Source organism: Camelina sativa, chromosome 3 (genome assembly GCF_030686135.1).
Source record: "Camelina sativa cultivar CO46 ecotype springtype chromosome 3, ASM3068613v1".
Classification (NCBI taxonomy): domain Eukaryota; kingdom Viridiplantae; phylum Streptophyta; class Magnoliopsida; order Brassicales; family Brassicaceae; genus Camelina; species Camelina sativa.
Genome location: NC_141882.1, coordinates 29,379,406 through 29,395,690, shown reverse-complemented (window position 1 = coordinate 29,395,690; position 16,285 = coordinate 29,379,406). Strand labels below are relative to the sequence as shown.

The 16,285-nt window shown below is 35.7% G+C and overlaps 2 protein-coding genes, 2 long non-coding RNA genes and 2 pseudogenes across 5 annotated transcripts; 3 read left to right on the top strand and 3 right to left on the bottom strand.

The window, feature by feature from the left end:
- Positions 1-297: 297 nt before the first annotated feature.
- Positions 298-753, top strand: LOC104778214 (uncharacterized). The gene is made up of 2 exons (XR_002037578.2): positions 298-479; positions 581-753. It is a non-coding gene; the product is annotated as an uncharacterized LOC104778214 (long non-coding RNA).
- Positions 754-1,069: 316 nt separating this feature from the next.
- On the top strand, positions 1,070-1,580 carry LOC109132302 (uncharacterized; annotated as a pseudogene).
- An 81-nt stretch (positions 1,581-1,661) lies between these two features.
- On the bottom strand, positions 1,662-2,891 carry LOC104778213 (putative 2-oxoglutarate-dependent dioxygenase AOP1). Of its 2 annotated transcripts, none has more exons than XM_010502605.3 (3): positions 2,470-2,891; positions 2,080-2,401; positions 1,662-1,994 (listed from the first exon to the last, which is right to left on the bottom strand). In XM_010502605.3, exons 1-3 carry the CDS (start codon positions 2,850-2,852, stop codon positions 1,746-1,748), a joined length of 954 nt encoding a protein of 317 aa, XP_010500907.2. In that variant the 5' UTR covers positions 2,853-2,891; the 3' UTR covers positions 1,662-1,745. The 2 variants fall into 2 exon arrangements, with proteins under 2 accessions (XP_010500907.2, XP_010500906.2); XM_010502604.3 differs by having other exon boundaries at positions 2,080-2,404; positions 2,470-2,888.
- A 5,926-nt stretch (positions 2,892-8,817) lies between these two features.
- Positions 8,818-10,679, top strand: LOC147947844 (uncharacterized). The gene is made up of 2 exons (XR_015594587.1): positions 8,818-10,118; positions 10,228-10,679. It is a non-coding gene; the product is annotated as an uncharacterized LOC147947844 (long non-coding RNA).
- On the bottom strand, positions 9,896-16,064 carry LOC104778206 (putative 2-oxoglutarate-dependent dioxygenase AOP1; annotated as a pseudogene).
- On the bottom strand, positions 11,471-11,889 carry LOC147947843 (uncharacterized). Its single transcript, XM_087507049.1, has 2 exons — positions 11,788-11,889; positions 11,471-11,710 (listed from the first exon to the last, which is right to left on the bottom strand). Exons 1-2 carry the CDS (start codon positions 11,884-11,886, stop codon positions 11,471-11,473), a joined length of 339 nt encoding a protein of 112 aa, XP_087363175.1. The 5' UTR covers positions 11,887-11,889.
- Positions 16,065-16,285: the final 221 nt, after the last annotated feature.

Here is a 16,285-nt window from a genome sequence, read left to right as displayed (position 1 = left end):
AAGGTGTTCTTAGCCTCACATACTTTACCTTAGTTGCCTAGTTATTACTTATTTTCCAAAAAAAATTCAAGTAGTCTTACACCCATGAATAGTGAAACCTATGAATCTTCCCAACTAATTTAAGAAAGAAAGGAAGAAATAGTTTTTTTTTTTCTTTTCTTTTTTTAACACCAAGAGCCAAATTAAAGCCATGCCATATTCCTATATGTATGTAGAATTGGGTGAGGATTCTAACTACTTTGTCGGTCCAAATAAATGTGGCCATATCTTCCGTATTAAATGATCATATCAAATGCAGCTGGTAACAGATTTGAAGTTTATATACATATCCTACACCCAAATCAATCCCAACCTCTAAACTTATCGCCAAAAGAGACACACACACACAAAAACAAAATGAAGGCACCTTCACAACAAGACATGACTTACTATGGCAATGTCAAGAAACGGCAAGACGAACAAGGCTGCTTATACGCAACGTCCGTACCAATAAAATCTCTTGTCTTTTATTTTGTATCGTAGATTTTCCTTCTTTTCATTATTATGTCAATATTTGATGAATCTTTTAATCTGTTTGCAGGTTTTACGCCTTGTTCTGTTGCTGTTGCTGCTACGAGACATGCAAGTGTTGTTGCTGTGTTTGATTTATATGGATGTATCATCTCAAAAAGAAAAAAAGTAAAGAAAAAAATCCTATGTATCATCTCATTAGCTCTTTTATTAATGAACTACGTCGAAGGTTTAAACTTGAAACCATGATGAATAAATCTTTGGTCACCACTGGACCAAGGGGACAATTTTATGTAGTTTCAGTTATATAAACTTAACTAAAAGTTGATAAACATAGAAACGAAAAAAACCGGACTAAAATGTGATGCTAATAATTTTTGCCTTTAAATGCATGGGAATTGGTTTCGATTTGATAAATAAATTGCAATTTAATTTTGGTTTTACATATCTTGATCTGGTTCGGTTTAATCTCTTCGGTTTGTTTTTCATTTTCTTTCTCACCCCTGATAAAAGAAAACAAGCCAAAAAGTACCCTAAACATTGTTTCTTATAGATTTGATCCAATCATCATCACGATTCATCAACATTCAATCTGAAAATTTTTCTCAAATTTCGAAATCAAATAACTCTATAAGCTTCATCCTCCTAGCTAGTGAGTTCAATCTAGATCACATCGAGAGATTTTGAAGTCTCTTACAAATGTCATCAGTAGGAACATCAAAGGGGATTCTTGAAATCGCCAAGTTCGGTGTATACGTTGCAGTACCGATCGTACTAATGTATACACATTCGACAACAACAGCACCAACATCAATAGATTCATGGGCGATCGTTCGTACGTTGTTTATCCTAAAGAAGCTCCTCTCCCTCCTTCACCTGAAGAGCTAAGACAGATGGCTAAAGAACTTGCCCGCAACAAGAACATCGTATCCAATTGATTCCACTTTCATAACGAAAGCCACAAACTTTGGTTGAAAGTTTCATACTTTTTGGTGAAATTCTTCTATTGATGTAAAAGGCTACTTTGAGATTATTGTGATGTGAGTAAATGAGAAAGCTTTTGTTGTTTTTAGATCCCACAGTAAGTTTTGAGAGCAGATTAAGGTCTTTGTCCAGCTTCTAATGTAGTAGAATTGGTGAAAGTTTCATACTTTTGGTGAGATTCTTCTTATTGATGTAAAAAGGTGCTTAGAAATTATTGAGAAGTGATCAAAGGAGAAAGCTTTTGTTGTCTTTTAGATTCCACAGTAAGTTTTGAGAGCAGATTGAGATCTTTGTCCAGCTTGTGTATAGTAGAACTGAAGGAATTCGACATGGTCAAAGGGCTTAAACAGTCGAGGATGCTCTTCGTCCACTAGCTCTTCTGGTGAACTTATGATATGTCCTGCTTTTGGTATGGAGAACAGTCCGAGCGAGTATCTTGTCTCTGTTCCAGTCATCATGACACGGTGATTAGGAGAGTGTAATCGACCATTCAGCATTGCCTGTGACATCAAAACATTTGGGTTGATGTTGTTTTGTCAACCATTGATTATTTCTGTTTTGATGGAAATATAAACAAAGGCTTACATGGAGGGAATCTCCAATCATGACAATGAAAGAGTCTTTTGATGGCTTCACTTTGATCCAGTTGTTGTCTTTGGTCTGCACCTCTAGACCCTCAACATGGTTCTGGTAAAGTATAGTGACAATGTTTTTATCGGTATGAGCGTTTAGTCCCAATTTGGTCTCCTCTGTATCAGGTCCTTTGTACTTCATTACTCGCAGGAGGTAATTCGTTGAGTGAAGATGTTCATCGATGTATTTATCGAGTCCGAAGCTCTCCATGATCATTCTCCTGATAGTTATGTCCAGGTCGGATAACTTCTTAGAAAAAGTATGGATCCTTGTGCTGCTGGTGAGAGAAGTCTGATCAAAATATGTCACAGTAATGGAAATAAGGACAAAGAGTTTACTGACCTGAAGCTGTTGTTGCCTTGAGGCCATAGCGGTTTAGTAAAGGCGTTGACTCTCTCTGCAACATCAGGATCCTCAATGCCCATGCTCTCGTACAATGGCACCATTGGGTATTGACCAACATATCCATGGAACGGTTTCTTGGACACGTTTCTCAGTTTGGTCTGTAAGGGTAAGTCGAAAAGCTCTTCCAAGGTCTCGAAAACCAATTTTCGTAGCTCAATAGGGATTCTATCGAAAGAGGCCTCAAAACAGCCATAGTCTTGCAGAGCTTTCTGGACATCAGCGCTGGTTAAGTCCCATTCGGGCTCTCCTGGTTTCAAGTATTCATTTGAGAAATCGATGACCGGAAGACAAAGAGGAAGAAGAGGAGTTTCAGAACCCATTTAATGTGACTAAGAGAAAGAGCTGGAAATGAAGTCACTAAACTGAAATGTTAGAGGCGATTTATATCTGTATCTTGATATCAGCCTCATGGTATCTATATGCCAATGATTCTCTTCACTAGATGTCAAATTCCTCTAATCATTATTTATTGGTATGGAGAATGGATATTTATGTCCCTCACGTCAACTATACCAAGAGCAATTGTAGCTAGGCATTATAAATTACTATAAAAATGAAAAGAGTCAACACACTTCAGCTTATTTCTAGCAAGGCTGTGAGACAAGCCCAATCTCATAGGAGCCATGTCTTGATCACCCAAACCAGATATGAGCTCTGAAAACTGACATCTAACACCTCGGAGAAGCTCCATCACAGCATTGTTGTGAACACAGTAGATTTTCTGTATGAGTTAAGAACTTTCATAAGAAACAAACACAAGCCGAACAGGAATAAGGGTGTAATAATGGGAAAACGTACTCTACTGAATTACAAACCAGTTTCTCCTTGATAACATTTCCAAGCTTTACATAGGTTTTTTGTTGTCTTGGAATCACGATTCTTGTGAAACAGGAACACGAGCAATCAGGTTGAGGCAATCGTCATATGTTGGCTCCCAGAACCTAGACACAAAGATCTTTGTTATAAAGCCAGCTACTATATATATACAACGTTGTAAATATCTACACCAAAAACATACTTTAACGTACAGGCTTAGTAAGGGTTGCAGAACTCACAGGATCTGAAAAGTCTCCTCCCGGGGGTGAAACTGCACCAACATACTAATCATTGCAATTTAAATCTGACTGATATGTCACATTCGACTGGTTTTGTTACATATGTCCAATTTAAATCTGACTAATATGTCCAATTTCAATATATATGTCACATATGCTATATGTTTAACATAATAAGTTCAACACGTATATATGATATGATATATATATATATATATGATATTATTAAAATATGATGAAATATTTAATTTTTCTATAATCTAAATTATCTTCGTTTTTAATTTAAAAAAATATTTACGTAATATAAACTATTAAATAATCAATTTATTTAATAAGTTACCAATTTTTAAAAAATTATATTTGTAATTATATACTAGAATTTCGATCGCTCCTCCTGCGTTTGGGCTATAGATTCTGCTAAGGAAAGGCTACGATAGTTCATTTCGAAGGTCTCAACCTTTATATAGACATCATCTTGACAAGGAAGACACTGAAAAGAGATACAATACTGACTTTCGTCCGCCATTGTTGACAGCCCACCAAAAATAAAAAATCCGAGTTCTTGTTTCTTCTTTTCTTGTTTCTCTGATTCGATTCTTGAGATGCCTTCGTATTTGATTTTTCTTTTTGTCTTTGTTTTTGTTATATTGACCTTTTTATTGGCCCTTTTGTGGGTTTTTGTTACTGGCCCTTTTTCCAATAAAAATATATTATACATAACAATAATTATATAATACATCTCATCTCTTTCTTATAAAACTTTTTAAATATTTTGTAAACCCTTTAATTACATTTTAAAAAAAGGTTTCTTAGCTGGAATATTTTTACGGTCAAATTTTTGAAAAACATTAAATGATATTTTACCTAACCAAAACTTATTCAAAATATATCAGTCCAAAGTTTATATTACACTTAACCAAATTATAAATAGTTTTTTGATTTTTATCCCAAAAACAAAAAAAAAAAGGAAAAAAAAAAGGAACAATGCTAGTAATATTTAGTTTGAAGAATACCTAAGAATTTAATTTCTATTTTTTCGGTTTTATAAATAAATTGCAATTAGTTTTGCTTTGGTTCGGTTTTATCCTGTTCTTGATTTTTCTTTCTCACCCCTAATTACAAGATCAAAGCCAAAAATGTAAACCTAAACATTTTTTTCTTTTAACAATTTTTATCCAATTATTTGTCAGTTCATCAATTTTCAATTCTCAAAAAAATCTCAAATTTCGAAATCATTAACCCTAAAAGCTTCATCCTCCTAGCTAGTGGGTTCAATCAGGATCACATCGAGATTTTGAAGTCTCTTACAAATGTCATCAGTAGGAACATCGCCAAGTTCGGTGTTTATCCTAAAGAAGCTCCTAGTCCTACTTCACATGAAGAGCTAAGAGAAATGGGTAAAGAACTTGCCCGCAACAAGAACATTGATTCAATGTGATTATACTAGTTTCTTGCAATAAGATCATACCGAAAGCCACAATCTTTTGTTGAAAGTTTCATACTTTTTGGTGAAATTGTTCTTATTGATGTAAAAGGGTACTTTGAGAGTATTGAGAAGCTAAGTCAGTCAGTAAATGAGAAAGCTTTTGATTTTTTTTTTAGTTTTAATAGTAAGTTTCAAGAGCAGATTGAGGTCTTTGTCCAGCTTCTATGTAGTAGAACTGGTGAAAGTTTCATACTTTTTTTTTGGTGAGATTCTTCTTATTGATGTAAAAAAGTTACTCAAAAAGTTATTGAGAAGTGATCAAATGAGAAAGCTGTTCTGGTTCTTCTTATGACCAATACACTTAGCTTAAAAAATAAATACACTTAGCTTATATTCTGAAGGGTAGGTGGGAAAAAAAAGAAGTAAACAAACAACAACTACAAGTTTCTTATGTTGTGACAACACATTGCTTTTCTGTAATACAGAAACGTAGAAAGACTAAATTAAATTGTCTTTATCTTTGTAATATAAAAGTTCAGAGCAATTACGATAAGATCAAAACAATGAAATAAAAAAGATTATGAGTTTTCTTTTGTCTTTTTCACAATTCCCTGGATAAGGATTTTGTGAGCTTATCATAACATGTGGATAGATTACTTTACATGCACATCAGTGACGAAGTTTTAGTTGGGAAGCAAAATCAAACAAATTTATTCTTAGAAAGACATTTCTTTTGATATATCCTCAAAGCTCATAGTAAATCCTGAGAGCAGAAAATATGCTCCCCATCCAACAGTATACCTATAGACATTTGTGGTATAACCAAACATGGTAGAAATCACTGTGTGTTAAAAAGGAAGCTTATTTTAAACCTTTTTGAAAATAAGAACAAGTGCTAAGTATAATACTCATAGATTACAATACAACTATTATACAAGTTTGCCACAATATAATTAGAACATTTTGCCTTGATGGATTGGTCGACTTGGACACATGGGTTTCCTTGGTGGAATTAAAAGATCAATCCTTTGTGTACGTCTAAATTTTATGGGAATGAGGTTTAATAAGAACAAGTGTCTAGTACAATACGCATTGATTACATTACACGTATGCCACAATTTGATTCAATTTCAAACATTTTGCCATGATACTATATATACTTGGGCATATGGGTTTCTTTGGTGGCATAAAAGTTAATCATAACCATCAACAATACAAGCAGAGAGAGGCTAGAAAGAAATCAGATATAACATGCAGATTCATATACAGATTCAGAGTAAGACATTAGGACCAACTGTCTCCTCGTTAAATACAACATTATGCTTTGAGATAACTTCACATCCCAAAGAAATCCAAAAGTTTATGTACAAAATTACATAAGTTCATCAAACACCAATTAGCTATATGTGAATGAATGTTTTATTCTATCATATAAAGGTTCATAGATTTCATCTTTGCAAAATTCGCTACAAGTGAAGCGTGGATGATCTTTGCGAAATCAACAAGAATGGTTTATGCTTTCAGCGAAATCTTTGCTGAATGTAAGAACAGAGCAATAAGAATGGTTATGCTTCAAATATTGACAGGCTTTTACAAGTGAGGATCCTCGGCGTCAACCATTTGTTCTGTGCATTTATAAAATCCTCTGTTTTTGGAACAGAGAACAATCCAGCTGAGAATCTCGTGTTCATTCCATTCCTCATCACTCGGTGAATACCACCAACTCCCACTAGAAAGTTCTCAGTTTTAGATCAAGAGTGGTTTCCAAACTCATTATTGTTATCTCTCAAAACCTGTTCTCTTTGTGCTCGTATCTAGCTTTTGAAGACTACAAAGGTTGGGTCTTAAGCATTGTTAATTAGTAATACCATAAATTCAGAGTCTTATTATATACTTATTTTCGGAAACACTTGTACAACTAATACAGAAAGACCATAATTTTGGCATACATTTGTTACGTTTGTATTATTGAACGAACATTATTTGCATGCACTATGCATTGTTTTGCAGTGTATTTTTATTTATAAATTATAATATGAACCCTCTAAATTTTGTATTTTGACCCTTACAGATTTTGTATTTAGATTTTGACCCCTATAAATTTTGCATTTTTACCACTTTGAGACTAAATTTTTATTTTGATCCTCTGAAAATTTCATTTTACCCCCATTAAAAATAAAATTTCAATTTAAACCCTTAAATTTTGCATTTTTATCCCTTCAAAAAAAATTATTTAGACCCCTCTAAATTTTTTATCTGGCTCTGCTATATATATATATGAAGTTTAGAACAAGTTTATAGTACAAAAAAAAAAGTCTATAGTACAAATTAGTGAATTACACTGTATAATATACATAATATAAACTAAACTGTATAATAATTAATACATAAACTCATACCATATAAATTTTGTATTTTGCTCATAGGAGTTATTAAATTCCATGAACAACACAGAACAGAGAGAGTAGAAACAAATCAGAACCATAAAACATTTTGCTTAGTGTCCATCAGTTATTGGCTCTTTCGGTAAAAACAATACTGAGAAAAAGTTTGCATCACTTAAATAAGACATTAGAAGTTCAGAACATAGTAATCTACTTCATAAAGAACATTATTGCATGTGATCTCAAATTTAATTATCTTCACAGTGAATTTTATATTTATTATTATGATGGAGATATATTTACATGGAAACTAGGAAACAGCAAATCAAATAAGTTTTTTTTCTTTTTTTTGGTCCACAAACACTCCATTAAATAAGTTACAAAGTTTGGATACTCTCTTCTAGAGAGAGCATGATACAACCATCTAACTTACATAGGAGGAAACAGAACCACTGTATGATGCTTAAACAAGTGCACAATACCCGGGTCAAACTACCACAAAAGAAATAACAAGCAAGAAAGCTAATAGTGATAGGCCACGTGAAGTGACGAGAGGCTGACCAAGACCGAATCATTGGTCGTAAAACGACAAATTGCCACAATGGAATACAAAGATTCCGACGGGTTTTTAAAAACCTAACTCACACTAAAGATGACGAATCTTCAGCTCCCTGAACAGGGAGGCAGCATGTAGATTGGGAACGGATTCCCAAAAGTCGAATGTCAAAGAAATGGTCCAAGATAAAACCACCTTGCCACACTACAATGAAAAATCTAAACCAAGTGGATAACGGAGAACAAAGAACAAGGCGAAACTGTGTAGTCAAGGGACTGGAGATGCAATCTCCGCATATTATCGCCAGCCGAGTGACCCGGGAAGCAACCGGCATGAACAGAGGAGGTGGAGGGAAGTGAGCCACTAATATGGCAAAGTCGAACTTCCCGAGCAAGACGAAAGATGAAACCTAATGAGTACATACAACAAATCATCACAACTCGATGAGAAGTAATTTTTGTTTCTATTGTCTCTTTCGGAGGCTTATCTTCGAATATGTTAATGCGTGACCATGATAATAATTTTCTTATTCGATGGACACAACATTCTCTCTTTTTTTAGATGTATAAGAGGAAAGTGCTCTCCACTAAGGAGGAGTTAGGAATCTCAATCCATAAAAGGAATTGGATTTTTAAGTTGGGCCTTAAATCTAAATTTCTTATAGAATTAATAAGAATACATAACCAAAAACTGATGGACCTAGCCTCGGCTGATCTTAATATGATTGGCAAAAATGGCTTTAAGCTCAAAACATATGCTAGTCCAGTTGAGAAATTCTTGGGCTTAGCCCAGAAGCGATTTAATAATTGCAACCCTAATCCATAGGTTTGATGACCTAGATTGACGTCACAACAATGACGGCCCGCTGAGGCGAGGTTGGCGGTTAAGCACATGCGTCGGAGGCCAGGTCTAACACAACCACCACTTATTATATCTATATCTATGATGCATAGATGAGACAGTGTTAACGGCAAAAACAACTTGCAGTTAGACATGGACGTCACCGGTTACGGTGACACCGGTTACGGTGACAACGGAACTGGAAGACCCGAACAAGGGGCTCCAGAGCAGACAACATAGCAAAGATCCATTCCCTCAAGATTTCTCACATCTAGATCAAAGGATATCGGAGGAGGGATGGGGCAGATCTCTCTGGCGACCAGGGAAAGCGGAGGAAGGAGGGGAGAGATAGCTGACGCGGAAAGATACTGATCGCCGGCCACCAGATCTAGAATTCCTAGCACTGCCTCATCGAAAAACGAATATAAACCGGCAAATCTCACAGCAACAGAGATCGAAATATGGGTTTGGTCCTTACGGAAAACGATATAGCATCCATCGTCTAAGCTCGATCCCCGTCTAAGGGAATCGGAAGCAGCAAGATCTTCTGCAGCTCCATGAGAAAAGGCTCTTCGGCTAAACGCCGAGACACACTCTTGACCCCCGCAGGTCGGAGTAGCAGCTAATGGGGTTAGCGAATAGAGTAGTCGAGTTAACCGGAAACTCAGAACCATAGATCTCTGTTTGGGATTTGGGCGGTGAGAGATTCTACAGACGGTTGTTGTAGATGGATGTCTACAAGGTCTCCGCCCACCAGATCTGGACAACGAGATAAAGCACGGTGGTCGGGAAAAGAACTTTGGTTATAAACCGAGAAGGAAACAGCTCCAAAAGAGAGTAGTAAGCCGTGGAAGTGCAAGCCAGAGCATAGACGTCTAGACAACGAGGAGACCGAAAACATCAAAGAAACGGAGGGTAAGCAGAGAGAAGGAGACTTTGTCTGACGTCGGCGAGCAAAAGCTCTACCGGCGTCGGAGAAAAAAAAAGTCTTGGTTGTCTTGATATTAGTGCCCGAGAGAGTTAACTAGGAGAGTTAACTAGGCTCCTTTTTTATTCTTATTCTTATTCTTTTATTTGGGGAAAGACATTATTTTTTGTATCCTCAGAGGCCACAATAGGTCCTAAGAGCCCATAGATCTCTCCTTCCAGGCCCCTTAGTAGTATATTGGAAGTATCCTTCAAAATCAATTGGCTTATACAAGTGAGGATGCTCATCGTCAACCATTTCTTGCGGAGCATATATCAAATCCTCTGTTTTCGGAAAAGAGAACAATCCAGCCGAGAACCTCGTGTTCGTTCCCATCCTCATTACTCGGTGAACACAGGTACGCACCCGACCATTCAAGAGTACCTGAAAACATGTTTTACACTGTAAACATCATAGAAATTACTCTACGTTAATTTAATAAAAGCCTGGCTTAAACTTACGTGCAGCATGGCTCCGTCAAGAACGATGAATGAAGAATCTTGAGAAGGATTGGCTTTGATCCAATGCTTATCGTCTATATTTTTCACTTCGATTCCGTCTTTTACATTGTTCTTACACAGTATGGTGAGCGTCCATGCCTAACTCCTCCTTTGTTTCTTCAACTCCTTGGTATTTCATCAGCCGCACGAGACATTTCATCGACTTCAGATGTTTGTCTATGTAGTTTTCATCGAGCCAAAAACTCTCCATTATCATTCTTCGTGTCATGAAGTCCAGTTCTGATACTTTTTCAGCGAATGACATAACCGCCTCACTGCAGAAACTGAGCATTTTTAAGGTTTGATGTATTTCAAATTTGAAATTTTATACAACCACAATGAAAAACCTGAAACTGGTGTTGCCTTGGGGCCAAAGCTTATGAGTGAAGGCATTGACTTTATCTGCATCTTCTGCAAAATCAATGCCCATGACTTCGAACAAACACTACAAGAAAACATGCCGTTTACAACTCCTATAACAGTCTCTAAGTAGTCGCAAATAAGGGTTTTGCGACTACTTAGCGACCATTTTTGGGAGTCGTTAAAAAACGGTCGCAAAATAAAATGGTCGCAACATCGTCTCTAATTTGCGACTGACTTCAGACTAGAAAATATAGTCATATATAAGCGATTGTTAAGTGACTGTAGCTGGAGTTGCACATTTCCGACTGAAATGCAACTAAGTTTACTTACGGACTGTTTTGTGACCATATTTAGAGTCCTTTAGCGGGACGATTTTGGGACTAATTACAAGAGTCCGAATTTGGAGTTTTTGTTTGTTATTTTGTTTGGTCAAAAACTGGTCACATATTTGTTATTTGATTTTGTCACAAACTGGTCACATGTTTGATATTGGTTAATTGCCAATTTAAAAAGAAAATGATGATTAAAAATACTAATCATAGCAAAAGATTATCCTTATGATACCATAATATCATCCTAATCTTACCATAACATCATCCTAATCATACCATAATATCATCCTAATCATACCATAATATCATACAAATAAAACCATAACATCATCGTAAAAGAGTTTAAACACAAAAGATCATCCTAAATGAGAGGAAATACAAATCAAGTTCATTGGGTGGAAGAAGTGTTAGACAAAGGAGAATTGGCTGCTGTTGTGGCTTATGTGGTGCCTCCTCTTGTGGCGTGTGTGGCTGGTTCATGGTCAGTAGGAGCAGAAGCCATAAACTCGGCCAACTCAGGATTTTTTTTCATTCATGAAGGCGAGGAGCTTCTGGAAGCTAGCCTGAGACTTTCGATGTTCAGCATCACGGCGTGCATTTTCAGCCTCGTATTCAGCTATCTTGCGTCGAAGTTGATCTTGAAGATCCTGAACATTTGATGGGCTCGCATAGCTCTCCTTCCTTTTTCTGTTGTTAAGTGTCTCGACAAGAGATCCAAGGCCAAAAGGGTTCCCTTTGATATCTGTCTGAGCACACTGAAACAATACATAACATTCAGTAAACATTCAGTTAAGAGAGAATAATCAAACCTCATTAAAAGAAAATCAAAAACATTTAGAAGAAAGATCTCATTCTTTTGACCAATGCAGAGAGTTTGATGACTTGAATGTTCAGGGGAATTATCTGAAGTATGGCTTCCATCCTCATTCATTTCAGACAATTTATCTTCTATGGTCTTCTCATAGGTCTCAACAACCTGCTTCGCTTTTTGATCCACAAAAGTTCCATCAGTCCGAATATGTGTTTTCATAAACACTTCGCTAAGTGATACAGGACGTCCCAACTCTTCCTCCTACAATGATAGTCAAACAGATTAAATTCACATAAGCAGTATTAGAAAATCAGAAGTTACGTAATTGGATGGAAACCGAAGACTTGCCATTTCTTGATGAACTTGCACAAATAATTTCTGACCGGCTAAGTGTTTGTGCACTCCAAAACCTCCACGAGTAGAGTTTCTACACTGTGAAGCATTCTCACTCTTCTCAATAGCATCGGGGGTTTCCCAATATTCCCACATCTCAGCCCATAATGTATCACAAATCCATGATGGTTGCACACCCCTCCTCTTTGCTTGACTGACAATGCCTTTCATCCGCTTCTTGGCAATCTTCAAGAAACCTTCTTTAACAAGGTCAATAATCCCAGAATCCCACCTAAACTTCCGCTACATCACACAAACAGTTACAGTTAGCAACAATTCTAACTCATACATAGAGTAAACAATAACATGTTGTGAAAGAGTCAACATTACCGCAAACGCCCTGAAGTATCTCTCTTGAATGGGTATTGGAGTCACCTTCCAACTGTAGTAAGGCCCATCAAACTTCCTCCTAAAGATTGTTGCAATCGCTCGAGACAGCCTCCCTTTGTGTCTGTTAAACCTGTTATAAAAAACAAGAATAACAACAACTGATATCACAGACTAAAACCGATATCACAACAACAACTTATATCACAACAAACAACCTATATCACAACAAACAACTTATATCACAAACTAAAACCGATATCACAACAACAACTTATATCACAACAAACAACTTATATCACAGACTAAAACCGATATCACAACAACAACTTATATCATAACAAACAACTTATATCACCACAACAAACCTATATCACAACAACAACTTATATCAAACCTATATCAAACTAAAACCGATATCAAACTTATATCACACAACTTACATCAAACCGATATAACTAAGATCATTTATAGCATTTATATCACAATATCAAATAAGAATCACAACAACAAACCTATATCACAACAACAAACTTATATCACAACCTATATAAAACTTATATCACCACAACAAACCTATATCACAACTAAAACCGATATCAAACCTATACCACAACAAACCATAAAGAGAATTTAACTAAGATAATTTATACCATAAAGACTCGATTCCTGGAATAGGTTGCTCAGACAGCAGTGGTAGATACTGGCGACCTGGAAGAGGAAGCAAACGATCCAAAATCTCATTGTAGTCAACATTTGGATTATGATTTTGTTGAGTTGGATTAGGATATGGGATTCCTCCTTCGTCGCCATCTTCCTCACTACGGTTTGGTGGCGGTACAGCTTTTAGAGCAGGAACAAGTGGTGGAAGAGTAGGAGACCGTGGTTGTGTCCTCGGCGGTGACTGCGAAGGAAGGATTCGATGAGAATGGGTCCCGGAATGGTTCCCAGACTATGTCCTCGGCGGAAACTGCGAAGGACGACTTTGATGCGAATTGGTCCCAGAATGTGTCGCCGATGGGTTGGACGAGTGAGAAGAAGTTCCGGGAGCACTGACACCTCTGGTGGCGTTTCTCCCATTGTATGTCCTTACACCCGACGCAGTCATGCCTCCACGACCTCGAGATCTACTACCGGTGAGAACCATTAGATCGATGAATGTGAAGAGAAAATTTTGAGAGAGAAATCGGCAAATCTCCCTTTGAGAGAGGATAGAGTGTTAAACCAAGATCGAGAGCGGCTAATAATAAACGAAGAGAAGTCGTTTTGGTTTACCTAGTTATTAACGAAAAGAGTAGCAAATTAGTCGCAAAGGAGTCACAAAGTAAATTAACCTAGTTATTAATGAAAAGAGTAGCATATTAGTCGGAAAGTAGTCGTAGAGTAAATTAACCTAGTTATTAACGAAACAGGTATCTAATTGGTAGCAAAAGATTGACCATTTTACGACTACCATATATACGTCCCAAGATAAAAAAATCTTGAATTCTACACATTATGAACAAAACTGTTGATATAAATCACTAAATAGAACTCATATTAGTAGTATAAAGTACATGTAATAGTAAGATTTAGTAAAACAATGTTTACTTCACTTAGTTTTGAATTTTTCTTCATTGCAACACATTCTCATATAGTAGAACATGTAACACTTGAGATAAATTTTCAACTTATTGATGTTTAGTTTATAGTCATGGAAATTTAATACTTTGAGAAAGTTAATATTGATAAGGTGAGCAAAACAAAGCATACACTTCAACCTAAACATGTAGATGAATCTCAGATGTGAAATTTCAAAATAAAAAATAAAGAGAGTGGCTAAACAGTCTTAAAAGAGTAGCTAAATCAGGTGTTAGTCGCAAAGTCTTTAGATATTAGTCACAATATAGTCGCAAAGGAAGTCTCAAAGTAGTAGAAAACGAGTGACAAAAGTCTTCAGTCGTAACATCGTGGCAAAATAGTCGCAATGTGTGACTATTTTAAGACTACCTTATTAAAGTCACAAAATAAAAATCTTGAATTCTACACATTATGAACAATATAAATCACTAAGGATAGCTCATAGTAGTAGTATGAAGTACTTGTAATAGTAAAATTTAGTAAAACAATGTTTACTTCACTTAGTTTTGAATTTTTCTTCATTGCAACACATTCTCATATAGAAGAACATGTGTCACTTGAGATAAATTTTCAACTTATTGATGTTTAGTTTATAGTCATGGAAATTTAATACTTTGAGAAAGTTAATATTGATAAGGTGAGCAAAACAAAGCATAAACTTCAACCTAAACATGTAGATGAATATCAAATGTGAAATTTCAAAATAAAAAATAAAGAGAGTGGCTAAACAATCTTAAAAGAGTAGCTAAATCAGGTGTTAGTCGCAAAGTCTTCAGATATTAGTCAAAATATAGTCGCAAAGGAAGTCTCAAAGTAGTAGCAAATGAGTGACAAAAGTCTTCAGTCGTAACATCGTGGCAAAATAGTCGCAATGTGTGACTATTTTAAGACTATCTTATTAAAGTCACAAAATAAAAATCTTGAATTCTACACATTATGAACAATATAAATCACTAAGGAGAACTCATAGTAGTAGTATGAAGTACTTGTAATAGTAAAATTTAGTTAAACAATATTTACATTACTTAGTTTTGATTTTTCTTCATTGGAACACATTCTTATAAAAGAACATGTAACACTAAGGATAAAGTTTGAACTTATGGATGTTTAGTTTATAGTCATTGAAATTTAATACTTTGAGAAAGTTATTATTGATAAGGTGAGCAAAACAAAACATAAACTTCAACCTAAACATGTAGATGAATCTCAAATATGAAATTTCAAAATAAAAGATAAAGAGAGTGGCTAAATAGTCTTAAAAGAGTAGCTAAATCAGGTGTTAGTTGCAAAGTCTTCAGATATTTGTCACAATATAGTCGTAATTTGTGACTACTTTGTTACTTGTTAGGGGTAACAAATGTGGACGCAAATAAGTCCTCAATATGCGACGTTTTACGACCATCCTTACCGACTATAGAGCTGGTCACAGAGTAGTCGAAAAATTGTGACCATTATGAGAAGAATTTGTTTTCAACGCAAAATAGTCCTAATGTAGTCGCTTATTTGAGACCCTTTTATAACATTTATGTTTCGTCGTTAATAAGCGACGTTTTTCTCTACAATTGTTTTGTAGTCGCTTAGTCGTCGCAAATTGGTCTAAAAAACGTCGCTATATTTTGCGACTGAATAAGTAGTCACAAACAGTAGTCCCAAAATGCAGGTTTTCTTGAAGTGAAAGGTAACGTAGGAATCTGACCAACATATCCTCTGTATTTTCTCTTTGACACAACTCTCTGTTTGGTTTCTAAAGGTAGTTGGAAAACCTCGTCAGAAGCATCGAAAACTGCCTTTCGAAGTTCGACAAGGACTTTATCAAACAAGGCCTCGAAGCCTCCGTACTCTTCTAGAGCTTTCCGGAAATTTCCTCTCACTGAGTCCCATTCGAAAGTCCCTGGTTTTAGGTCTCGAAAATTGATGACCGGGAGCTGAAGAGCAAGAGTAGTTTCCAAACTCACCATTTTCTCTGAACTTTGTTTTTAGATGTCTCTCGATGTATTCTTATATAAGCTTTCTAAGACCACTAGAGTTTGATTTTCTTAAAAAAATATGAACATAATGCCAGCATTATTATTTATCTTTGTGATGTAGAAAATTCTTATCATACTCTTTTGTGTTGTAATATTCTTAACAAAGTCTTGGAAAGGTTTGAGTGGACGAAATAATTTTTAAAATCTATATT

Bases quoted from the DNA above. Each gene is read 5' to 3' on its own strand.
- LOC104778213 (XM_010502604.3), bottom strand. From the start codon at position 2,852: ATGGGTTCTGAAACTCCTCTTCTTCCTCTTTGTCTTCCGGTCATCGAT. The intron at 2,405-2,469 runs GTCAGTAAACTC...TTCTCTCACCAG, and splicing joins CAAGGCAACAACAGCTTCAG to CAGCACAAGGATCCATACTT. The intron at 1,995-2,079 runs GTAAGCCTTTGT...TTGATGTCACAG, and splicing joins TGATTGGAGATTCCCTCCAT to GCAATGCTGAATGGTCGATT.
- LOC147947843 (XM_087507049.1), bottom strand. From the start codon at position 11,886: ATGAATGAGGATGGAAGCCATACTTCAGATAATTCCCCTGAACATTCA. The intron at 11,711-11,787 runs GTTTTTGATTTT...GTATTGTTTCAG, and splicing joins ATGAGATCTTTCTTCTAAAT to TGTGCTCAGACAGATATCAA.